The following is a 27,763-nucleotide window of genomic DNA, read 5'->3' as shown; positions in this document are numbered from 1 at the left end:
GCACGTGCACAGTATAGCGTGAATTCATATCTATACAGGGAATATTTTCAGGTAGGCAGGAAATAAACAACGGTAAGTTTTGTATCACAATAATTTATTTTTACAAATGAGTTATGGATCACAACAGCTCTCACAAGGTGTTTCAAATCTTCGAGATGAGTTGAGAGAATATTATACGATGAAACATTTCACAAAACATGATGAACGAAACATAACTAATATAATACACAACTAAAAAAGTAAGTGGAAACTAACATCGGCCTAGTGTGCTTATATGCACCAATGAGACTAAAGGAAAAATATAGATGCTAAAATATAAGAAGCCGATCGCGAAGCGGCGACTAAAGCCGATTGCAAGTTACAGCTAAAGCAAACTTGCCGCTATAGCCGCACGCATCAAAACAAGATAACACATTTACCAGTACTGATATCATACGAATGATGTCTCCTGCACTCATCATGCCAAAGAAATGCGAATGATAACCTAAATTCGGTCTCATAGTATGTTGGTCAGTGACGCTCAAAACGCTGAAAATGGTATGAGAATAATATGCGTGACCAACATCAGCATATTAAGAGGAATTTATATCTAAGAGAAAACAGTATTTTTTTCAGCATTTCCAAGGGTACATCATTACATCATCAATATTAGTCTCATGCACATTTGCAATAGTAAATAATGCATTGCGTTCATACTTCGCGTGCGGTTGTTATGGCTCGCCTCAGCTCTATTTAGGGTCTCGCTTCATTTTTATCGGTTACTCCATCTACCTTTTTCCTTTAGTCCGTGTATAAACTATACAAGATTAAAAAGTCGCAAGATTTGAGCTCATGTAAACATCCACTACGTAACAATTTCCTATCTATTCAACAACCCGAAAGCGGTCACTTTTAGAGCTCCCTCAAACCATAGACTTGAAAGGCCGATAGTTTTGTTAGACTAAACTAGCCAGCCTGAGAAACTTGAATTTTTCTCTTACAGCCGAAATTACTATCAATCTATCCGTAATCCGTCGATAAGTTACTTAGCAACGTTGTTATTTGTCAAAAATTGTATCATACTTTTTGACAAATAACAACGTTGCTAAGTAACTTATCGATAGATTGCAGATAAGATTGATTAATAATTTCGGCTGCTAACCAACAAAAGTATCGCCCAATCAAAAGTTTGTAGTTTAAGGGAACTCTTAGTGATAAATTTCTTATTTTACATCAACCACGAGAACAAACTATACCGATATGGAATCATTTGCGACTACTCAAAAATTTTGGTCCCAGTTCATACAGGGGCATCGCGTCCGGTGTCGTATCGACCTAACGTAACGATTACTCTTTAAAACAAATCATCTAAACACTTACGTCTAAGGCGCTGCCCTGTATGGTTAGAAGATTTCACGTATCACAAATATTGATAAAATTCAAGAGTTGACACACATCAGCGTTAAAGAAAACTGAACCTTGAGTAGCTTGTTTTAAAGTTTAAGTTCATTCACACATCTACAGCCAGCGCTCCAAGCGGAAACGTGGCGAAATCAAAATATGTGGTACTGAATTATAGACCTTAAGTCAAGGACTTTTAGTTTGTTTTACTCTGGCGGTATTGTGCTAGAGTTCTTTCAAATTGGTGAGATTGTAAAATCTGTATGTTACACATGTACACACTATATGGTTAGCATGAGATTGAGAGATGAAATCTCACTAACGTTGGTAGAATTCTAACGTCGAAAAATAATACCATAGTAAAATGGACTTAAATGCTTTCAATTTAAAATCAAAAATTCAGTACCACCGATTTTATTTCTCCAAGGCCGTGGATGTATCTACGAACTTGAGTTTTAAAACAAGATCATTAAGGTTCATTTTAATTTAAAGTCAGAGTGTTTCCACGCTCGATATTCTATTAAGGTTGGTGAGAATGGAGAATCTACTGATTAGCAGTCGCTAGCAAGAACATGCGTCGATCGGATCGTACGAACTTGCGATCACACGGCTATTATCGTGCAGGCGATTGGCGGTTAGGACAGCGCCTAACAATATACGACTGACGACCGAATACTGAGACAATATAAGAGCTCTGAACGCTGACTCTTTTTTGACATTTCGACTGTGAGCTGGCAACTGATACTTATATCATTTTGCACAAGAACATGATCAAGAAAAACTTTGCACCGACTCAATAGTGATTGTATACGCTTATAAGTGTACGTACGTGCTTTTTCAAAAAAATCCAAGCTAGATAATTTTCTTGAACTGCGACATTGACATACGAAATAGTGTGAAGTAGAAACGTCAAAAATTTGAGATAAGTAGGACATGTTCCCAGTCGGTTTGTTAAATACCTAGAGAAAATGTCAAAAATCAGAATGTATCAATGCGCCCTTAAACTGATTCAGTATTCGACCATGAGAGTTGGTGAAAGATTTATTCAATGCGTTAAACCGATCCAAAATCGTACAAACTTGTATTAGTGTCCAACAAGATATCGAGAAGGAAAATCCCAGGGCTTAAACCAGCTTTTTTCAAGATATCTACAACAAGACTGACACAAGCAAGCATAGTGTTAAAATCAAGCTACAGACAGTCTTAATAACACGCGATTATACCACATCTCAATATCGCACGAATTTTGTTCATATGAACTAATATTCATACGGACCAAATTCGTACGAAAATGTAGTGATCACATAATCGCGTTTTATTGGGACGCCGTCTTTTAGTTTTGCATTTATATTATACAAATACATAAAAGCGTTTACAACTATAAAGCTTTCAGGACCAAGATAAAGCACTCGATATCTAGTTGTAACATTAGGACCAACGCTTTGGCCAAATCGTTCACCAACTTCTAGACCAATACAGTGCCAAGCGGTCGTGGACACGTTTCAACAATTTTTATTATCTAAGTAAGTGGAAGGCTGAGCGACGCGAGACCGATTCAATAAATTAAGGCCTCTCCCAAACACCACAATACAGACAGATAATATTCATGTTCTATTTCATGGAAACCCTTTAGCTATGTTTGTGTGACTGTACACATTGGAGTTAAAAAGAGACAGATATATGTGAGAGATAGACATCTGTCTCGTTTTAACTCTGTAGTGCGCTCTATGGATCTCTCCCTCAGTCTCGACCACGGCGTGGCTTACGTTACGCACACAAATGCATTAACGCTTATCCGCACACTCACTACTACAAACAACGCTGAGCGGTCTTCTTGAAATAGAACAACTATACGAAATCACGGACAGAAATATCGAGGCGAACCTCACGGTATCATTGCCGATATTACCGGTCGTCATTCCGATCGATATTTTCGCAAATGTTTGGGGGAAGCGCAACACCGACCGTATAACAGACTATGTACAGTCGGCCCGCGACGCTCTCGGAACACATATACAGACAGGCCCACCTCGCCTCAGTGACTAAGGCCAGGTCCAGACGTGCGACACATTTTCCCCGTACACGATAACGCACACGATTTTTTGCCGTGTCGAGTAGCGGATGTTGTGTTAAGTTTTTCCGATGGAATTTATCGAATACGAGATTTTACCGTGTGATAAAATCTTAATAGAATAATAATTTTACTAAGTATATAGTGGTGTGAATTCGGCTGTTTATGTACATGTCAAATTCTTGCCATCCTTTTCGGCATGAAATATTACGAAAGGGATGGCACTATTTCAGTTCTGTCTTTTTAGTTTAAATTTAGTATACGGGAAAAATAAGGCCGCCTATCGAACGTAGACAAACGATTATGCATTTTGTACCTTCGGCGTAGGAGCGCGATTATGCGACGAACTCGACGAGTCTAGTGGACTCAGGACCTTGACGAGTGCCTAACAATCTTCTTAAAGCCTGGATGCCTCTTAAACTGATATCGGTCGCGTATGTCGGTAGAACAAAGTACGAATAGTCCGTGCGGCCGACGTACACGATCGATTTCAGTGTACGAGAAATTCAAGTCTTACGTAATTAATATACACACGAATCTTACGTTTTACGTACGTTGACATTAAGGGTTAAGTTTATTTACGTTAACTATATAGTCTTGGTGCTTTTATCGGAGTCTATTATATATCGTTGGTTAAATCTGACATCGTTGATGCGAATAAATTGTTGTCTAAGGCACAGTTGGGACCACAAAAGGCGTCAATTTGCACTATAAATAAGTTTTTCTTTAAATATAAAAACACCTTTATATCATTACTTTTAATATACGCTGTTGTATGGCAGTCCTTCAATTAACTATCTAATTACAATAGCTACGTATATTAAATTATTAACTAATTCATTGTTTCCAATATCTCATAAGTCATAATTGATAATAAAAATTCCATTAGAAAGTACAATTTTACAAATCACGAATTGGTACGTGGGAGGACTCGTTCAAGTATCAAAATCGATCGAGTTCGCGTAATCGGGTCCCTACTATTAAAAATATACAAATGTACCTAAATTAATTACGTTATTTACAGCCAATCGCGGCTTTGCGATGCTACGCATAACATCATAATACATTGTAACAATCGACAGCACGACTAATTGTGTTGTACTCGAACCTTTAAATCTTGTATCTGTCTTCATAGAGATTTGTTCGTCATTTTACGCTTGCGAGCTTCGATATAAAATAACGCTTTCGAAGCAATACGGCGATCGCAATACTACAATAATTAATCATCATGCTATGCAAATAGTTTGCGTAAAGCGCGCAGTAAAACATTACACACGATTAAGTATTTGAATATTATGATTATGAGTAGACTTATATGCAATAGCATTTTGGATGAAAATAAATAATAGTGCTATCCTTCTCACGATGTTCTTTAAAGACAGGGAGAGCAGTATTTTTAGTCTCAAAGTTTTGAGTACAACAAAATCGGTAGCGGATCGAATGTTCACAGTTTCTCAGCAAAAGCGTAGAGGCGACGCGTCAACGACTCGAATACGACACGACAACTTTAATGTACCTAGCATTGTACTTGATGTGATCCATACTCACTAATCGTTGGCAATTCGTCGTGTAGTCGTCGACGCGTCGCCGTATAATCGCACAATCAACATTTACATATTATTCCCAAGTCTATTATGAAACAAACTACACAAAAAGTAAATGATAAGCGGAGTGAAAAAGTTTTAATTTCAGTACAAATTGAACCTTAACACAAACGGTAGTAAATGCGTTTTGTTTTTAGAAGACATTCAGTTTTATAGCTGTTTAAGAGCATTAATAATATGCTCTGAACCAATGGCATGAAATCTTAACGGAGACTAGCTAAGTGTATGCACAAATAAAAGTCGCTGATTTGACTAGTCATCATTCCTATTTCTTGACACTAAACGCTTACTCTAGTGAGTAAGTTATCACGCAATTTGTTCGATTTTTGTGTAGTTTGCATCAAAATATATCTTACGGCCTTATCTAACTCTCATCACCAGAGTCTATAGTTCACACACGACACTGCTAAGGAGATAAATCTCTCTTTTCTTCAAGTTGGTTAAACTTAAGATACGCGTGGTATCGCGAGTGTCGGTGCGCTACGGAGCATGGGAGGGGAAGCGGACACGTATCCAATAGAGTAAGATTGTTTCTTTGTATCATATCTAGTTTGATGGCAGACACACACACACAATAGTGGCAGAATAAAAAGAACCTTAAGAATCAAACTTTACATTACAACCTTGTATTTGATTCTAGTAAATCTTAATTATTATAAACATTTGTATGGGAAGGCACTGGCCCCTATGATACGAGCTGTCCTAGTTTTGGGGCCAGGACTCCATGAAACTAGCATGTAAAAGATTTTTGATTAATAAATGTACGTTTCATTGATTGATAAATTTTCATTTCATTCATTTCATTTTAAGCCTTGATTTAAAAAAAAACACTGATTTTTATTTCACAATATTTCCGCTCGTAGCGCTGGCTTTAAACGTATGGGACGAACTTGAGCTTTAGAACAAGGCGGTTAAAGGCCATTTTACTTAACGTTGAAGTGTTTCGAAGTTCAAACGTTTGGTAAAATATTATACTAAGCACCGTATGTATCCGTACAAAGAAACAATCACCCACTCTCATCAAACAATCTCAACGTATCATATCCAGGATACGTCGCATGTGTCCGCGTGCGTCCTCCGTTAGGGGCGCCGTCGCCACAGGCAGCACAGCGCGCGCTAGCACAGCACGGCGCGGTCGTGCGGCGCGCGCACGCGCAGCGACGCGCACGGCGCCGCGCACGCGCAGTCCGCGTGCGCGTGCGCGTGCGTCAGCGTGGCCGGCTTCTCGTAGTCGGGCTGGAACTTCTTGCACAGCGCCAGCACGGACGGCGGGTGCGGGTGCGATTTGCGCGACACCTAAAAACAAAAACAAATATACTTAGATCAATTTCTATAAGCGGTGATAGTCAGGGAGTCTGGGTTTCGATCCCGGGCACGCACCCCTAACTTTTCAGAATTATGTGCGTTTTAAGCAATTAAGTATGTATCCCTTTAACGGTGAAGGAAAACATCGTAAGGAAAAATCCATGCCTGAAAGTTCTCCAGAATGTTCTCAAAGGTAATGCCTATCAGATTGACCTTTTCGCTGAAAGACAATTCACGTTGGACGTGCCTAGTTAGCCGAAAGAAAATTCAGTTAGATGATATGTGAACAGATAACCCAGTCAGCAGAGAGTCAACTCACTGGACGTCATAAAAACAGAATGAGCAAGTTGCAAAACGTTGCGAATAGTATGCATGATTAGAACACCTTCATCATCATCATCATCATCAGCCTGTGGATGCCCGCGGTTGGACATAGGTCTTCCCTAAAGAGCGCCACCACACCTTATTAACCGGAAATAAAAATTAGTTGGACGACATATTATAAACGTAACTAATAACCGGCTAAACGTATGAAAGCTTACCTTGGGTGTGGAGGGTGCATCAGGGAAAGGGGGAGAGACATCTCTCGCGTGCGCGTGCTTTAGCGGCTTGTCGCGCTCCTCCTCCTCCCTCTCCACCCGGTCCCCAGAGGGCGCGGGCGACGCGGGGCGCGACTCTGATTCTGGAATAAACCAAACAAATATTCTTAAAGTTGGTAGAATCTTCTGGCTCTTCTCAGACCTGGGCGCGTTAGAAACCCTCGTGCTTTTAGCTTGAAGTTAACGTTATTAATTATCACCATACTAATCCAACAATTAAGAGTAAAAATATGTACAATTGTACCTATTTTCAATAAATGACTTTCACATTAACTTTGAATCAAAAATACTCGAATCTTCCAAAGTTTTAAACCAAAACTAGTGAACTTTAAACAAAAAACTTATGGTAGAAATTGGCGATAAAAATAGGTCACAAAATGCAACCGTTGACACCATTGTGTCCGTTGACACCATTGTATCCGTTGAGATCGTTGTAAACTAACAGATTGTAAAAAAATACCTACCATTATCATCGTGCGCACCATTGGTGCCATTGCATTCACTGACGCTGTTGTGTCCGTTGACTCCATTCACTCCGTTGACACTGTGGACGCTCACTCCGTTGACGTTTGTGCAACCGTTGACGCCGTTGACCGACCCAACTCCGTTGACACCGTTGACTGAGCCGTTGTGTCCGTTGACTCCGTTGTGTCCGTGGTGTCCGTTGACACCGTTGAGGTCGTCGGACGTGTCGTCGTCGCTCGCGAGGTCGGTCGCGCCGAAGCCGACGCCGACGATGGCGGTCGGGATGTCTGACTCGTCTTTCAACCAGGGGTGCTCCAGGCACTCTTCCACTGTAAGACGACCCCTATACACAAAAATATTTGGTTAGTTGATGGTTGAAAACTGCTTATTTATAATATCACCACCATACACCAAAATTTGTCTCGCGAGTTTAAAGCAGACCTAAGCGATGCGAGCATGAAATTATTAGACTCAAAAAGTTGTTAAAATAACCATTGCGGAAAAAATATTCCAACATGATCTTTTTGACGATTTTACAAAATAGGATTCTTACAAAATACTTTATATTTGCAACAGTACCACGAGTATAAAGTATCGTTACCCAAAAATGTTACGTCAGAAAGTGAAATGCCCGATACATTCATTGTCGGTAGGTTACCCGAGAGTTCTTTCACTATACTAGTAATCAAATATGGGATTTCAGTTAAATCTTTGATCGATTTATTGTAAATAGTTGTAAAGGGTTCACTTACTTGGGATCAACCACAAGGGTATCTCTGATGAACTGGATGGCACGTTGCGAGACTCCTCGGAAGAGGTCGCGCGGGAACGACAGCTGGCACTGCGCGATGTTCAGGTACGTCTCCTGCTTGGTGTCGCCCGCGAAGGGGGAGTACCCGCTGAGCAGCACGTAGGCCAGCACTCCCACCGACCAGATGTCCGCCGCCAGGGTGAGTGGCTCGTATGAGAGGATTTCTGGTGCTGGGAACAAAAATATACTTATTATATAACTTCTATGGTATTCTTTACAAAGACAAGCTTGTTATTATAGTGGGAGCTAAAATAAAAGTGCAAATAGAAATGCTTTCAATCGTAACTCGGCAGCCGACCTATGTGCTTGATCTTTATTAAATGCAACTTTAGCTAAGCGTGTTCCAACTTAGACCTCGTTATTGCTTTTTATACAATATGATTGTCGGCAAAAATCTTGCAAAAAATAAAAAAGAATTCATTGAAAATTTAGGAACTAGACACCTACATTATTCATCCTCTGAGGACCTTTGACTCTTATACAATTTCTTGTTGACATTTTAAGCAAAACGTAGGTAAGCCTAAAGCATACAGGGAGACAAAACCGATTAATTTCTAAATTATTTAATCACGAACAAATTTCCTCCCACGCTATATTTCGCATCTATTAACATAATCACAAACTCAATCCATGTTAACAAATGTTTTATGGTCTATAAATAATGTCTGCTTTTACACCAGAACCGATTCTTATCCTACACGATTTACCACATAAGCTCAAGTAATTGCTTGGCTACACAGTGCTAGCGGCTGACCTGATAATAGACAGTTACTGCCACGAATGTTAGCTCGACTCGCCGAAGTTCGAATTGTGAAGAATGTGAGGAAACTGACTAGCGATTCAAAATAAACTTGTAAATTACGTATATTATACAGTCTACGGGCTGAAAGTAAGACTGTACAACTGTACAGACAATATAGACACTACAATATACACATTACATACTGTACAACTATAATAACCACATGCAATATACATGGGTGGGCGCAGATAGATCCCTATAGCTGTGGCCTAGCGATCTTTTTACGTGTAAATGAAATAATCAATAAATACATACATTTAAAGATCAGTAGCTATTAAGCATCATCTATACTAATATTATAAAGAGGAAACCTTTGTATTTTTGTATTTTTGTATGTTTGTATTGAATAGGCTCAAAAACTACTGGACCGATTTCAAAATTTCTTTTACCATTACTTAGAGGGATTCTTTCGAATCCGTATAGGCTATATTTTATCCCGGAACACCCGTGCGAAGCCGGGGCGGGTCGCTAGTCAAAAATAAATTTTCTCACATTTTGGAGCTGCTAGAAGAAATATCTCCTGCAGGGACAAGTTGTAAGTTTGTGCCCGTCGCTTTCATTGTATATAAGTATTTTAGTTTTAAGGTAACAACAGGAAAAAATAAATATAATAAAACAGTACTATGGTCTGTTACTGTCAAGCAGATTTAGAAATTTTTGCATAAAGGTACTCTCGTTTGCACGTACCTACTTGCGCTATAAAAAGGTTTTTTAGAAGGCCATCAACTTGAACTGTGTAACCAAGCCATAAGTGTATCTACATAACGTAACATTCAAACCATTACATACCATTACCTGGTATAATTTCCATGGCAACCCAACCATAAAAATTATCTAAGTTATGGTCGAGGGAATGAAAAACTGAAGATGCAACTGAGTGCATCTTAATTATGCAATCTTAACGTATGTGGAAATATAGGATAGAATAGTTTTTATTTACATCAAAAACAAATAGAAATTCTATGGTTGCTTACTAAGTTTTATAATGTGGCTTATATCTATAATATTACTTACATTATTAATAATTACATTTGATCCCTCGAAGCTTTTAATGCTACATTTACTTTAGATTCTATAAGAAAACTCAGTGCAGTGATAGGTTCACCTCACAATTTGAATACACGTTGTAAACGACCATTTGAATCAAAAACTTTTCTATTATATTCTATCCTAAGCATTTTAGAAAAATAATAGTCATCATTATCATGATTCATGATCAATCCATCACTCACTACTGAGCATCATGGGTTTCCTCTCAGAATGCGAAGGGTTTGGTCACATTGCTGACCAGTGCAGCTTGGCTTTACACACTTTTGAGAACCTTATGGAGAACACAGCCATGATGGTTTCCTCACGATGTTTTCCTTCACCGTTAAAGCAAATGATATTTAATTAAGTACTTAAAGTGCAGATAACTCCGAAAAGTTAGAGAGGGAGACTCAATTTCTTCGAATTTGTGTTATTTAAAAAAAAAATGGACATGGTAGCATTGGTAACTCACCAACATAGTCTCTCGTGCCCAAGATTTCTCGAACGTGCGCCCCAGGCTGTATCGCCCGACTGATCCCAAAGTCGCATATAAGCAGCTCCTCCCCCGCCGCGGACAGCAACAGGTTCTGTGGCTTCAGGTCCAGGTGCGCCACCCTGCGCGCGTGCAGGTGCGCCAGCCCCTCCAGCACGTGGCGGAGCGCCCGGCGCGCCGCGCCCTCGGACAGCCTCTCCTCCTCGTCTAGAAGTCTCTGCAGCTCCCCTCCCGCACACAGCTCCAGCACTATGGCAACTTCTGAACGTGTTTCATATACCTGTAATACAGCATAGTTATGCGTAAGTAAGGTAGGTACTTGCCCCTAAAAATGCGAAATCAATTGAGTATTTTCATTTGACTAGCTTTAATCGTTTAAAAAATTTAAGTTACAGCGACTCTGATGAATCAAGCTAGACTAAAATCAGAGTTTGTCTAGTTTAGGAACATTCAGAAGTTAAGATTCTAAGGAATCCATTTGAACTGAGTTACACTATTACAAATAGATAATGAGTAAGAGTTCTTCGGCCATTAACTTGGATATCAGAACAATGTTCTCTACATATCTATGTTCTCAACAGACTTTTCAGCTGGTATACTAACCATAAAAAGGTTCTAGACCCAAGGAACTTTTAGATGACATCAGGACTTGTTTAGAATGACGGAACTCTAATTTTGAACGTGAATCGACGATATAGGCTATGGTGACAATATGGTAAAAACAAACAAATCAAGTGTACTAAAATTTCGGAATCCCATTAACCCATTAACCCCATTTACGACGTTTGATCTTCCTATCTAATGGTAATTCCTTGGCTAAGATCGTAGGGAGATCGATAAACCCCTGAAGTCTGAAAGGGAGGGAGCGTATGGGTATATGGGTGGTATATGAGCGTATCTCACCTCATGTAAACTCACGACCCGCGCGCTATCAGCACAGAGGGCAAGCACGGCAACCTCGTGTTGGATCTCTCGCGTGGTGTCCGCCGCGCGTCTCCGTTTGCGGATGAACTTTGCCGCGTACTCCTCGCCGGAGACCAGGTGGCGGATTTTGCGGACTGATGCGAACTTGCCCCTGCAAAGAAATAAAACAAAAATCACTTATAAATCAAGAAGCTCTTGTCTTAATCATGTTATCTTGTCTTCAGGCTAAAATACACAGTTTGGAAATTATTTTTAGATGTTTTTTGGTTTTCTTGGTTTAGTAAAATTGAACTTTATAATAAAAGCATCTGCGCATCACTACATTTCACATACAGTAAGTTTTCTCAAAAGTTTTTCAAGGGTAGGGATGCGTTAACATTTATTTATTAGAACTTATATATTATATCTTATATATGTAGCTAGAATCCAGTACAAATTATATTTTGTAAAAGCAAACGCGGTTTATACCTACCTCGATTGTAAGGTCTAAGTGGGTAATTCAGTTACAATGTAAGTTTGGTTTATTTAGACCCCAAAGTAAAACAGAACTGATAAAAGCATCAATGCTACGCATCACTACATTTCATCTACAGTAGATAAATTTTCTCAAAAATTTTTTAAAGGGTAGACAATATGCTTGAATATAATATTAGAATTCCTTTATAATACCTAGAATCTACTACAAATTGTTTGTAAGAGAAGACACGATAATGCCTCCTTTCTAAGGTGTAAGTGGGTAATTTAGCTACAATGTAAGCTCGTGATACATATCATTAAGCCTTTGAAACAGGAAGAGCTATGTGCTCAGACACGTGTATCACTAGTGTTGACTGTTGTCTAATTATTCCAGCCAGGAAGAAGCCATTTGAATGTTGAATGACTGCGATGCTCTCTTGCTCATCCAGCTACACGCCTCGAAGTCGACATGAAGCTGGGATATTAACTAAGTCCACGAACCTCCACAGTATTGCACTCCTGAATAGTTGGAGTGGGTTCGATCGCTTCAATACCGCTCGGAACATGTTGTTCATTCGTTTTTGAACGGCGAGAACGTATCCAGGAGGTGCCCAGTTTCGCAAAAATAATATGCAATACGATCCAACGTTACAATTTGCTTCAAACGAAAACTTTGCCATTTCATGGAGGAGGAAAATAAAAATAACAATAAAGTTAACTACAAAATATGTATTGTCTTTCAAAGCAAAGAAAATAGAAGTAAAAAAAAAACATATCAAAAATTCACGCACACTTCAACATCATGGTGGACCCCGTGGTCTAACTCTTTGGCAAAGAGAAACCTTCTCCCTTCTCGAGAGAAGCCGCGTTGCGTTTTACTCTCAGACGTCATGCGAGAGGGCTATTACGACGACAAATGGCCCACTAATGGTCTTTTCATGAGATGTTTATCGCATTCAGCTTGTCGTCTTGGCGAAATTGCCCAATTACAAACTCTTACACATTACCCGTCTGCAGTCTGTGCAGCAGGAAGAGACGCATTCATCAGAAGTCTGATAGGCTATACATCCTACATTCTTCAGTGATGCATCGTCGCAGTTTATGTCAGTTACTGACAAATTATGCTAAATCTAGATTCCTGCAGTTGCCGGTAACTAAGCATTTTGTCAGAATGTGCAAAATATTGTTTGGTAACTACATTTTCCGGAGGCGTACAGCGAACCGCTGGGTTTAGGTAGTGCAAGACCGTGGCATGTCGAAGGCTCTACAATAGACCTAAGTCCAAGTGGAAGTCTATCGGTTGATGATGATTGATTGCTGTTTCAGATTCCGTTTTCTTTTTTTATTCACAATAGGCAAGCGCTTGACCATAATCACACCTGATGGAAAGTGATGATGTGGTCTAAGATGGGACGCGTTTACCTAGAAGGTGCCTATTCACTCTTGTTTTAAAATTTGTTTTCTTGCAATTCAAAATATTGATACCATCAAAATAAGAGTGGATAAGCATCTTTTAGGCAGGTGCGCTCCACATTAGGCTGCATCATCAATGTTGCTATATAAGTGATCAGCAAGCCAATATTGTAAAAAATAGGACTTTCAAAAACTTCGGTGACTGGCACGAATCTTCATCGTCTCAAATGATGGATGCAGTTCATAGCTAGAAATAGCTTTATTGAAGGAACTACTACAATTCACGATCTGGTGACGCCTGCGTCTGCGGCTCCCTGCACTCATTTGATTTCGTGGGTCCAAGTTTCTACCACAAAATCACTGCTTCAGCCACTATGTAGTGCCAGGGTACTACCCAAAAGCAAGTATACAACATAAATGACGGTAACAGTAAGTTTAAGATAAGGAGAAATAGTAAACATTAGAATCATGTAGGTTGCATTCAATAGCCCACGCTCCCATGTTTGCGCCTGCGCTTGAAATTAGCCAGTTTCACTTGTTCCGATGCATATTATTTCTTCTGTGGCATAAATCAGCTGGTTTAAATCTTCTGAGCGCCGCAATTAGCGGGCCGGCGCCGGCGCAACTCAACTAGTAGAGTTGTATTGCTATACCACAGAGTAAGGATATGATATTTGAATATATAAAAGGAAAGGTGACTGACTGATCTATCAACGCACAGCTCAAACTATTGACAGATACGACGGACGGACGGACAAACAGACAGACAGAAAACAAAGTGATCCTATAAGGGTTCCGTTTTTCCTTTTGAGGTACGGAACCCTAAAAAGTAGTCCACGCGCATGAAGTCGCGGCCATAAGCTTGTTACATACAAAGGTTCGACAAAGCCGTCTAGATACAGCATTCATGCGGTAAGTGCGAAAGAAAGGAGCGACCCGATCTGGCCTACGTAGTTAGGGCCCTATAATGAACAGTCGTCGCGGTCGCCATTTACCACGACATCAAAGGCGTCGGACTACTGTGTCTTTCTTTATACTGTGGCTATACACTATGCCAGTACTGTCATCGAGGGTGTAACTCCCGGGCGTGATGTATGGGAGGAAATTCTATAGCTCGGCCTTTAGTGAAACGTGTTTCGTTACTTGTTAGATCAAAGCTTTCCTCTTAATTATAACGTTTCTGTTTATGCAGATGGTATAGCTGGCGCACAATTTATTGATTGACTTTTGCTTTTGCGACAGTCTTGTGTTGTGCTTGTGCTTGAGTAGTCAGTGCGGATTGGCAATTCGGACTTGGCTAGCGTAGTCGACTATGGCCTAAAACCTATTTCTGAAAGTAGAACCGTGCCCAACACAGCGATGGGTTGAAATGAGGATGATGATTAAGAATTTTTTTTTAAACGCACCGAATTGCGTACCTCCGCCGTTTTGGAATTAGATTAAAAAAGTTATACCTACTTATCAGCTCTCTCTCAAATCTCAAAAAGTTTAATATCTGAATATCATTACATGAATGAAATATATAGGTAGTTTTTTGTGCAGTAAGAACGTATTGTATGACCAAAACCGTCGAATCTATAATGGTCATAAACCAGAGGAAGCCTCGTCGCTTTTTGTGGGAATATCTTCATTAAGCGGTGTCATTCACCTTCCACAGAAAATAACAGTAAATCACGAAGTTAAACTTTTTGCCATCGAAACCTTACAATTGCGGTACGCCAAGAGCAAGTAACCGATTCGTTCAAAGTATTTATACCAAACAAAGTATGTAAAATTTAAGAGAGTACTCTTAAATTTTTTTAAGTCCATTAAATGTTTTAATGCAAACTTCAGTTTTAAACAATACTAACCGGTTTCTCATGAATGAAAATTCTGAAAATAGTGGTGTTTATTATAAACAACTCGTACATACAAAATCTCAAGTTCAATCCAGCAATTTAAGCTGTAGGTACATTGATAATAATATATACTCAATCAATTATCATGATAAATGTAACGTGTATAAAATATATGGTACAAGTGCCCCCAAAATTATCTTTAGCATGTTTAAGATCTGAATATTTGCGTATTTGGATATTGATTAAACACCTTGAGTATGAAAATAACATGAAGATGACTACAAATCAAACCCTCAGACCTAAATCAGTCACACCACCCTCTGCAGGCCTATGAGAAAATAACGTGACACTTGAATAGGTACAGATACAATATCCTTAACAAATGATTCACTAGCTCTCAGTCTACCAGCCAAAATTAAACTTCATTTAAGCTGTGGAGATATAATCCTCAAGCGATCTCTGATTGCGACGTTTAAATGAAGCTAAAGTAAAAACTGGTGCAGATGCTATGGCCGTAGGTACCGGGGTATGCGCGGCGGGGGGAGGGGGCAGATTTTCGGCGAAAAGGGCGCACCTGCCGCGGCAGCTGGCCGACTGCCGAAAAAATGCCGAAAATACGACGCCGGGAGACAGCCGTTTGATTTGAAACAACTTTGAACTGAACGGATTGCTTAAGTAGACATCTTGCAGCTGTTGGTAAGGAGTTGTTAACTATATAGCTATTTGTGCTTTAATTTAGATATTTTTTATTCAGGTACAAGTTAGCCCTTGACTGCAATCTCGTCTGGTGGTAAGTGATGCAGTTTAAAATGGAAGCGGGGCTAACCTGGAAGTTATGTGCGTTTTAAGCAATTAAGTAATCATTTGTTTTAACGCTGCAGAAAAAGATCTACAAAACTACTTACTAGTTTTGCGATCACTGCTAATTCTTTGGATCAGCACGAATTTTTCCGTTCTTTATTTTACTCTTCTCCACCTGCAACTCCCAACTTTAATTTACTAACATATTTGGATCTTTAAAAGACTTCTCAAGATCCGAGGCTCAGGATGGTCCGCCTCCTCCGCCCTTAATTGAGTTGCAAGCTTCGTGGCAGTGACAATCTCACGCTTCTTTAACACTTCTATACATATTCTGATTTCTGTGGCGCTAACCTATCAAGTGGTCATAGCATAGACGCGTAATGCGCTCAATGCAATTGGCCGCAACCAGTATTTATGGTCAGCCGTCAGTTGTATGAACATGCGAGCATTCGATAAAAGTCTCATTTTTCCATATTAGACAATTCAATTCACTGCCGGTTGCTTGGCTGAATGACGAACAAGGATGCTTTTATACTGATCGACTGAGTTTCTGTAGATCGACAATACGATATCATTATGGTTAATTTTTTTAAATTTTAAATAAAGAATATAATTCCAAATTAAAAAAAATGTTACCTACCTTTTCAGAACAATTCAAGTCAATTTTAAATTGAATTTCGTGTAGAGATGTTTGCATCCCGACATACCTAGGCTACTTTATATCCCGGAAAATCAAAGAGTTCCCGAGGGATTTTTAATAATCATAAATCAACACGGACTAAGCCGCGGTTATCAGCTGGTAATATAATATTTGGTTTATCTATCTAATTAAATAAGTGCATTTTTCTAAGTAGGTACTAAACTGATTATAATCAAAAACATCTCAAAATTGTTAAAGCCCATTATACCCAAATTAAATTTTCACTTTGCCGACGAACTCCCGACTCGAAAATCAGAGCGCGTACCGTAATCAATCATCGTTGATCGTTGATCGTTCGGCGATGGTGGGATGAAAGTGGAACCAGACACGCCTCGTCCGTCATTGCCAAGGACGCGTCACTTGGCGGTCATCGGTCCGGTTACGCAACCTTGGCCAACCGTTGCAGCGTGCTTGGACAGTGAACTTTTGGATGTTAGAAATTATAGGGCGATTGCAAACGGAAAGAATCGATATCTACACCGTGGTCGTTCAGCGATAATGGTATGAAAGTGGAACCAGACAAGCCTCGTACGTCATTGCCAAGGACGCGTCACTTGGCGGTCATCGGTCCGGTTACGCAACCTTGGCCAACCGTTGCAGCGTGCTTGGACAGTGAACTTTTGGATGTTAGAAATTATAGGGCGATGGCAAACGGAAAGAATCGATATCTACACCGTGGTCGTTCAGCGATAATGGTATGAAAGTGGAACCAGACAAGCCTCGTACGTCATTGCCAATGACGCGTCACTTGGCGGTCATCGGTCCGGTTACGCAACCTTGGCCAACCGTTGCAGCGTGCTTGGACAGTGAACTTTTGGATGTTAGAAATTATAGGGCGATGGCAAACGGAAAGAATCGATATCTACACCGTGGTCGTTCAGCGATAATGGTATGAAAGTGGAACCAGACAAGCCTCGTACGTCATTGCCAAGGACGCGTCACTTGGCGGTCATCGGTCCGGTTACGCAACCTTGGCCAACCGTTGCAGCGTGCTTGGACAGTGAACTTTTGGATGTTAGAAATTATAGGGCGATTGCAAACGGAAGGAATCGACATGTACACCGTGGTCGTTCGGCGATGGTGGGATGAAAGTGGAACCAGACACGCCTCGTCCGTCATTGCCAAGGACGCGTCACTTGGCGGTCATCGGTCCGGTTACGCAACCTTGGCCCACCGTTGCAGCGTGCTTGGACAGTGAACTTTTGGATGTTAGAAATTATAGGGCGATTGCAAACGGAAGGAATCGACATGTACACCGTGGTCGTTCAGCAATAATGGTATGAAAGTGGAACCAGACACGCCTCGTCCGTCATTGCCAAGGACGCGTCACTTGGCGGTCACCGGTCCAGTTGCGCAACCTTGGCCAACCGTTGCAGCGTGCTTGGACAGTGAACTTTTGGATGTTAGAAATTATAGGGCGATTGCAAACGGAAAGAATCGATATCTACACCGTTGTCGTTCAGCGATAGTTGTATGAAAGTGGAACCAGATACGCCTCGTCCGTCATTGCCAAGGACGCGTCACTTGACGGTCATCGGTCCGGTTACGCAACCTTGGCCAACCGTTGCAGCGTGCTTGGACAGTGAACTTTTGGATGTTAGAAATTATAGGGCGATTGCAAACGGAAAGAATCGATATCTACACCGTTGTCGTTCAGCGATAGTTGTATGAAAGTGGAACCAGATACGCCTCGTCCGTCATTGCCAAGGACGCGTCACTTGACGGTCATCGGTCCGGTTACGCAACCTTGGCCAATCGTTGCAGCGTGCTTGAACAGTGAACTTTTGGACGTATGCGTTAGAAAGTTTTATTTTTGTAAATTAGATTAGCGCTTGGCTGCAATCTGACCTACTGGCAAGTGATGATGCAGTCTAAGATAGAGCCCACTTGCCTATTACCTCTTGACATAAAGGTCCCATATTTAAGTAAAAGGCAAAGGTATTCGTATAGGCTATCGAGAACGAAAAAAATCGCATTGTTAAATAATATCATACATTCAATAAAGTATAATAAATAAAGCTACTAATTTAGTACTTCTAAGTTTGTGGTTTAGTTTTTTGTGTTGGTGTGCAATAAAGATCTAATTTTTATTTACTACGCACTACGCAGTGATTATTCTATTTCAATGACTATAAAAGTTAACGTTAGGTACGATGCTGATTTTATAATCGAATAAACTTCGTTTATAATATAATTATATTTAACATCGCATAACTAACTCATATTTTATTATATAATGAAGCGATCATTCTTTTTAAAGGACCATATAGGGGAAGTCATAAAACTTATCTTTATTCATCCTCAGATGGCCATTACTTCTATTGCACCAACCTCACAATTGAAATTGAACTCTAAAACAATAGTAATAGAACTCATTGCTCTACGCTCAACTACATTTACTGCAGAGTACAATAATATTCGCAGTGCAAATAAATTAATAAAACGTACACTCTTGTCATAATAACTTATCACAGCTTTATTTAGAAACAATAAATATAATTTTAGCTCAAAATCTTAGTAAGATACGGTTCCAAATGGTGACCAAATTGATGGCTGGTAGTTTATTTAGAATGCAAATTGTGCGGAATCAACGACTTTACAAGGGCATGCTGTCATTAGCATAGAGTAATTATAGAGTAGAGTGCTGGTACATGATTCGTAGAGAAACGCCATCTATGGTTTCATATAGAATTGTTATTTAATGTGTAGGTTGGTACTTTAATAACATAATAATCATTTGATGACTGTATAAAACTAGGTAGAGTTGACATGAATGTAAATTAAATGTACCAGTTTTATTTACAAGAAACTGAAATACTTAATAACACAGCTTAATTTTTTATTCATTGTTTAAATATTTAATTTCAAGGCGTATTTAATTAACTTGTTAATGACATAATGTAATTACAACATAACAACATAACATAATTACAGTTTCATATATAACAACATAATGTAATTACAGTTTCAAAATATACTTATTAACATGCAGCTGCAAACTTGAAAATAAAAAATGATTTTTTTTACAAAGCTATTTTTCTTTTAAAATAGACCGGTAACAAAGATAAGAAATAAATCTATATAGATTTTGAAGATGTAACATCTGTTTTTAAATCATTTAAAAATAATGTGATAACTTCATTTAGTCATTTCACGAAGTTTCTTTCGATTCTGAACTTCTGTACCGATTTTTCCAAGTTTTTTTTTTTTAGAAAATCCCTAGATCTCTGCGTCACAACTACTCTGTACATCATCGGACAATAGCGTCAAGGGATGCATGCCCGAGAGTGCAATCAAGTTTTAAATTAGAAATCCGAACAATGCAGTGCGTACGTCAACTCGTCAATAGACAATTACGCCCTTATGTGGGGGAGTCGAGATGGCCGTGCTCACACCGAGCGCACGCGCTGCAGCCTCGCTATAGGAAGATAAAGAGGTTTTTTTGGTGCGTAAACTCAGCACATTTAGATAAAAATTACTACAGAAGTCGAATTCTACTACCACCTAACCAATAGATTAGACGTTCACGGCTGGAAATAGGTATTTTGTAGGGATTTACACGCCATGGCCTTGTGCCGCCTGAATCCAGCGGCTCTCTGCGATTCTTTGATGTCGTGTGTCCACCTAGTGGGGGTCTTCAACTTGCGCTTTCCGGTGCATTCCATACTAGCGTCTTGGGACTCCAACGTCTATCGATTTGTCGAACTATGCGTCCGGTAGGTAACTGGGTTTGTTTGTGTACACAAAATATGCATTGCATAAAGTTATACTAAAGTATGTATGCGTTGCGTTCATTTGCACTATACCATCATTCTTAGGCATTAATTTCTCCGACACTGATATCAGTTGCCACATAAAATTACTATTTGTCACGTAAAAAAACCTATGTACCTGCACAGTAGGCAATCTATTTGGTAGTACGAACTACGAAGTGAGGGACGATAACACATTCCTACCACTGTTGTCTAGGGCCTCTTTACATTACACCAACTGTACTGCAGTTGGGACGGCTGTCAGCATTGTCAGCCTTACAATGACGACGTACGTATTTGTACAGGCACAGTTTGTACGCAACCGCTGCCAAAATTAATTCAAGAGTACCTAAATGACGTTCGGTTGGTACGTCGCTCGCGATAGCACAGGAGCACGTTTTCACGATATCGAGATTGCCTCGAGAGTATGCGCGCGGTGTGTACACCGCTAATAAAGAATTACGCACAGTGCGGGGGAGTAGAGTTAATCACATTTTTTTTGTTTTTGAAGGGCCCACAATAGGCCTGTTGTAGCGTTTTGTAGTACACTCTGTTTACACTTCAAGTTTTGTAGTCTTTCGTGTTGGGAACAGTTTTACACCTGGTTACGTCCTTTCATGTTTCCGAGAGTTTGATTAGTGCAGGAGTATAGTATTTATCAGTTTTTCATGGAATAGTTTATGCTAGGACGAAAAAGATCTTCAATATTGATTATATCCAACTCTGCATAAAAAAGTTACTACAATAGAGAAACTTTAAAAACCGCATATGAATTTAGGAACATCTCGAGCACCGTTAGTAAAAAAAGTGAATTAAAATCCAAATTAAAAAGAATATCATCAACTTTTTCATCACTGAAAAGGCTAGGTACTCTACTTATTGAATCAGCACGACACAGCACAAAAACTAAATAAGCATTTGACTAAAAACTGTTACAATTATTGAGATTTATTAAAACCCAATTCTTTACGCCATGGCAGTTACCAACGGTTGGCCAACATCTGCTGGGTTATTCTGTAAAAATCAGTAGTCGCCGTCGAAATTCTTAAACTGTTATAACAGTCAATAGCTTGACCGTGATTCGTAATAGTAAATGACGTTGTAATCTATTGAAAGAGTATTGGCAATCAACATGAGTTGGCAGGAATATTAATAATATCGTTTGTTACATCTTTGTTTCGGCAGCAGCTCTAGTCGAATGCCGCGGCGTTAACTCTCACCAGACCAAACCAAAACAATAATTTCTTAAAACTAGTGTTTAAAATTCTTTGTGTCTTTAAGTGACTTTTGATTGGAAGTCTTTATTTTTTTGATATAAAAATATTTAATAGGTAGGTAAATACATAGGTAGTTACAAAGATAGTTAACACCCGTATTCACAAATGTTACTATGAGGTCTCATAGTGCGCTCGAACGCACAGTGTCGGTTCCACCAATCAGATGACTGTATCACGTCAATTTACAATGATCTGATTGGTGGAACCTACACTATGCGTTCAAGCTTACTGTGAGACCTCGTAGTAACGTTTGTGAATACGGCCGTCATTCAAAAAAACTTTTATAAGTACTTTTTAAACGTCAAATGCAGCTTCCACTGATTCCGAATGTCTTTTCTACTGAGAAGAGCAACCAAAATATAGCAAGATAGTAGATATGGTCTAAGAGTCAACTAATTATTTCAATTCGTCGCTGCGTCAGCGTTGAAAGCGAGACTGTAAGTTAAAGAATACACATTCCCTGATACTGTCCTACGTTTCGTTTACGCAACGGAGATAGATGGATGGGATTGGAGGGAACTGGAAAGGTGGAGGATAATAAATCACAGAGGTTTCGCGTTTACTGCGAACTTATCTCGGATATCACGCCTTGCACGTACGCGACGTAGGCTGCGAATGGTTGGCACAAGGCATAGCCGGAAGCGAGTTCATCATTGGATATTATTATAAACAAGTGTAAATTAAAAATTTATAACACCCCCGACGATCCAAAGTATTTGAGTTTTCCAAAACATCATTTTCAAATAAATAATTATGTATTTAGGCAACGTCCATCTTGACAGCTTGACATTTGTCTATTGACATAATATTATGAACCTAACGGTTATCTAACCTTCTTTTCTACAAGAAAACTAGAAAAGAGCTGATAACTCTTAAACGGCTGAACCAATTTTTTTAGATTATAGCTAAGAACACTCTCGATCAAGCCACCTTTCAAACGAAAAAAACTAAATTAAAATCGGTTCATTCGTTTAGGCGCTACGATGCCACAGACAGATACACAGATACACAGATACACAGATACACACGTCAAACTTATAACACCCCTCTTTTTGGGTCGGGGGTTAAAAAGAGAAAATACAATCAAATACAAAAAAAAATTAGAGTTCAATTTCCATAATAATATTTGTATGTCCGTACTCTCACAATTGATTGTTTATTTCGAAATTTTATAGTTCCCGCTGTCAGGAAGAAAAAACTTTGCTCTGTAAGATGTCTTTATAGTAACAAATAAAATGTATATAATATATATATGTATAAAAGGATAAATAACCTTAATTATTGAAGAATGACAGATTAATAAATAATTTTATAGTTATATCTATTATATTAAACCAGATGATGCCCGAGACTTGTGTACGCGTGGACTTAAGGTTTTTGAAAATCTCGTGGGATCTCTTTGCCTTTTAAGATAAAGGGATAAGAGGTCTATGGCTAGCCCATGCCTATCTCCGGGATGCAAGCTATCTCTGTACCAAATTTCATCAAAATCGGTTCAACGAATGAGTCGTAAAAAGGTACTAGGCAGACAGCACACACATTCGCATTTATAATATCAGTATGCATTAAAGATATTAATTTCCATGCTAAAATTAGACACTTAAGTAATAAAAAATGCTTATATATAAAGATTTCGAGATAGAGATCGCTTGTATCTCTAAATTGGGCCGCAACTTAAGAAACGTAGCTTGTAATAGATATGATTTTATATCTAATCTCAGAACACTGCAATACATCACGAAAATGAAAATACAGCGATAATTTAATGTTATAAGGAGACATTATAATTTACAACAGATTACAATTTATAACACTGCACAAATAAATATTACTTTTAAAGCATATCAAAGGGACCAACAAGTTTCTTACCTGTACAATTGTACATATATTCAAAGTATAAAGATTTTTATATCCAAATATACTTTTACAAATGCTTTCAAATCGCCAAGTGAATCTACCACTCAGGTTAGGAGTGCCCTTCTTATCGAGAAGAACTAGTAAGAAACTCAGCAGTTGCTCTTTCAAATCAAAAATCTTTATTTAAACAAATTACCATAAACCAACGACATTATACCATAGACATATTCATATACAAACATGGCGTGTAAAATTCGTTATCGGTGATGAGTAAGACAGAGGATACAAAACGAATAGGAGAGAAAGAGTAGGAGAGAGCGATGTGACAAAATATGTGACATAAGTGTCGTAGTTATCTATGTCTTCACTTTAGATAGATATGTATATAACGTAGTAACATATACCTATAGTACGCGACAGGTCAACATGGCAATCGGGGTGGGCACGCCCCGCACACCCGCACAGACCCCGCGCTAACCCGGTGCGGGATAACGCGGGTGACGTGCGAGAGGGCGGGGCGTCCCCCCCGCCTCATACCCTGATTGCTATCTCGACCTGTCGCGTACTATACTTCTTATCACACTAATATTATAAAGGTGAAAGTGTGTGTGTAGGTGTGTATGTTTGTTACTTCATCACGCAAAAACTACGGGACGGATTTGACTGAAATTTGGAATAGAGATAGATAATATCCTGGATTAGCACATACTATACACTGGCTACTCTTTATTCCAAAAAAACAAAGTGTTCCCACGGGATTACGAAAAACCTAAATCCATGGGGACGAAGTCGCGGGCATCAGCTAGTCTATTATGAAGCAATTTCTTTATGATGTAGTAAACAGAAAATCTAAACGACCTAAAACAATTAACAAACCGACCTCTTTAAAAAGTCGGTTAAAAATGAAAGTCACATAAACACACCCATAAAGTAAGTAAGACTTGCAAAAGACGCGTGACATTGACAATTGTAAGAAGTAATTTACATTTCGCCCGAACATAAATATTACATTACATTCAATTATGAAAATGCTCTGTCCCGATTTGATGTTGTAAACATTTAAAAGTACAACTTTATGTCGAGTGTGTTACAAAAGGTTCGCTGAGGGCTAAGGCATGTCGTACACTGAAAGATTTGCTATATATGTCGCTTGCTTTACCTGAACATTTACTTCGTGATCAACGCCCAGCTCAATATAGTAATGTGTATGACATCGAGAGCTAAGCTAAGCAAAGATTATATAAAAATAAAAAATAAACTTTTAGAATAATGTAAATATTATGTTTAATATATTGTAATATAATCTAAAATAATTTAGCTCTTAAAAATTAACTTTTTTAACACGTAACAAAGCACGCGTATACTTATAAATAATCACCATTATGCAAAATACTTTGCATTTGCATTTTTATATGAAAAAATGTGCTAATATTGCTAATAAAATAAAATTAATTATAATTCAATCAATTCGTAATCTGATTTTGCCATTTGACCTATGTTAGGTGTTAGGACAATTTAATGTCTTCCTTAAAATTTGAATTATTTTTATAGTTCAAAATGATAAAATTCTAAAATAAACTATACCTACATTAAAAATCAGACATATTAATAAGTCTATTGTACATAATAATATAATGTCATAATAAGTTAATTGATGCAATAAGTTTATCTTCCCTCTGCGTCGTTCCTTATTGCTAAGGATCGTAACTTTAAGTCAAAATCAAGTTTATCATGACTAATATTTCACTTTTTCCTCCAACTAAGCGTAAAGCTTGTACTAGAAGTAGATACGACAACAGTGCAATGGGTGGGATTTAAACCGCCGACCTTTCAGATTTCAGTCCTCTCCTTTAATCGTTAGCTACTGAGGATTTTGTGACATCTTTCTATTTAATCACATAATGTCAAGAACTTTCTTGGGATAATAATTTCATCAATACGTTTGTAGTTTGTCAATTATATAGCTTTCAATGTATAGCCGCCTTAACCTTTGTTTTTACGCAGCTGCGCCGGCGGCGACAGCGCGATTTGGCAAACGGTAATGTCACGCGCGACACACAACAGGGAACGGATAGTTCATACAAAGGTATTGATCAGGGAGAACAAGATCACATAAGTTACACTTTAGATTGACTGACGACATCGCGAGGTGACGTAATAGTCATTGAATATACGGATGTATCTTACTTATTGCTGAAGGTTGCCATCTCTTCTGTTGACTCTTAAGAGGGGTCTCTCCGTCACTCGCTTCATACAATCGTAGTTCCAATTTCATTTGAATATTAAGCGACCAAAGTCCATGAAATTTTGCAGACATATTTTAGAAACTAATCTGATAAGAGGTGGGCTTTAGACCTTTCTCCATACGATTACACTAAAGTATGATTTCAATTTAAGCTTGAGAATTCAGATCTATAGAGCGCAAATTGAATTTGCTTAGACTTAACATTTATACTAACTATTTATATTAAGATATTGATTTTTATCTCTACATAAATATGTCTTATTTTAACGGTGTTTCAAAGTCTCGTTAAAGCATACATTATAGATCGCAGCCTTAGTATAATGTCATCCAGAATCGAACACGTTCTCCGAGATAACAAGATAGCCGCCAAAATTGGGACACCAAAAGTCGCACAGCCGCCTAGTTGCCGTCTTAAGTCAGCACTCAATTGCTTAGAATAAAGTAGCTTCTGAATATCGTATATTCCAAAATAGTATCGCTCATGTACAGGCAAAAACACCTGTTACTTTTTAACCTCCGACCCGAAAAGAGGGGTGTTATAAGTTTGACGGTGTATCTGTGTATCTGTCTGTGGCATCGTAGCTCCTAAACGAATGAACCGATTTTAATTTAGTTTTTTTGTTTGAAAGGTGGCTTGATCGAGTGTTCTTAGCTATAATCCAAGAAAATCGGTTCAGCCGTTTGAAAGTTATCAGCTCTTTTCTAGTTACCGTAACCTTCACTTGTCGGGGGTGTTATAAATTTTTAATTTACACTTGTTAGATATACTTCATCGATTCAGCTATAGAATGGATGTAAAGTATTAGCATCAGACAAGGGAAGTAGGACACGACCAGAAAATTCACGTCACTTTGCGCGACTTCATAAATCAACTCGCATTTACATATAAGAAAGTCCCTTTCGAGAATAAATACTGTCTAGTTTAGAGAATAAATTTCTAAACATGATTTTACAAGCGGGATGGGAATACTTCCAAGACGCCCATGACCATAAACGAGACCACCGTAGATTCTTTCAGCTTACCCTGTTTTTCCACCCTGAAACAGCCACCCTAGAGTGTACGTACTACTTACGCCAAAACGGTGTCCGTCTATCCACGATATCGATTAACGGAATTTGTATAGACATTTTTTAGTCCGGGGTGGATAGATGGATAATGATTCCGAGTATACACCCTAGAGTGGTTGTATTAGGGTCAATCAATCAGCCTGTTTGCGTCTATTGCTGGACATAGGCCTACCCAAGAGGCGCCACCACCCACTTCCCACTACCCTCCCTACCCTATTTTCTTATGCCAGGCAACACTTTTTGATTATGCAATCCAGAGAGATAGAACTAGAGATGGAATTTCCCGAAAAATGACAAATCTGACGTTGCGACTCCAATACTTACCTACACTTATTACAAGTGTAAATTAAAAATTTATAACACTCCCGACAAGTGAAGGTTACAGTAACTAGAAAAGAGCTGATAACTTTCAAACGGCTGAACCGATTTTCTTGGATTGTAGCTAAGAACACTCTCAATCAAGCCACCTTTCAAACAAAAAAAAACGAAATTAAAATCGGTTCATTAGTTTAGGAGCTACGATGCCACAGACAGATACATAGATACACAGATACACACGTTAAACTTATAACACTTCTCTTTTTCTGGGCCGCCGCTTCGAGCCCGCTGCAAACTTATCGTGTATGACCAACGTCATCAACGCGGATGAAGTCGAAAAAGCGAGTATCATACAATAACTGCATAGACATAGATACAAGAGCACTTATACCAGTATTATGCAGATGAAGCGATCTCCGTTCCCGCAGGGCGCCGCGCGCCGGTACCGTACGCACCTGCCGCAAGCGCGTGCGCCGAGCCTCCTCTCCCAGATATGCTCATTGGTTATTTACGAGCCATCGATAACGAATTTACTATGAGCAACACGCTTAAGAC

At 39.0% G+C, this 27,763-nt stretch overlaps 1 protein-coding gene across 1 annotated transcript in view; it reads right to left on the bottom strand.

Annotated features, from left to right (window-relative positions):
* Nucleotides 1-73: 73 nt before the first annotated feature.
* Nucleotides 74-27,763, bottom strand: part of LOC123881009 (serine/threonine-protein kinase 17A) — a 303,828-nt gene continuing 276,138 nt past the window's right edge. The window contains exons 2-7 of the mRNA XM_045929524.1: nucleotides 11,463-11,634; nucleotides 10,539-10,839; nucleotides 8,177-8,405; nucleotides 7,424-7,767; nucleotides 6,903-7,042; nucleotides 74-6,351 (exon numbers count right to left, since the gene is read on the bottom strand). Coding sequence (XP_045785480.1) covers nucleotides 6,172-6,351; nucleotides 6,903-7,042; nucleotides 7,424-7,767; nucleotides 8,177-8,405; nucleotides 10,539-10,839; nucleotides 11,463-11,634 — 1,366 coding nt within the window. The 3' untranslated portion in view covers nucleotides 74-6,171. The remainder of the gene's footprint in view (nucleotides 6,352-6,902; nucleotides 7,043-7,423; nucleotides 7,768-8,176; nucleotides 8,406-10,538; nucleotides 10,840-11,462; nucleotides 11,635-27,763) is intronic.

This window comes from Maniola jurtina, chromosome 3, assembly GCF_905333055.1.
Source record: "Maniola jurtina chromosome 3, ilManJurt1.1, whole genome shotgun sequence".
Classification (NCBI taxonomy): Eukaryota; Metazoa; Arthropoda; class Insecta; order Lepidoptera; family Nymphalidae; genus Maniola; species Maniola jurtina.
This window is presented reverse-complemented; position numbering and strand designations above follow the sequence as displayed.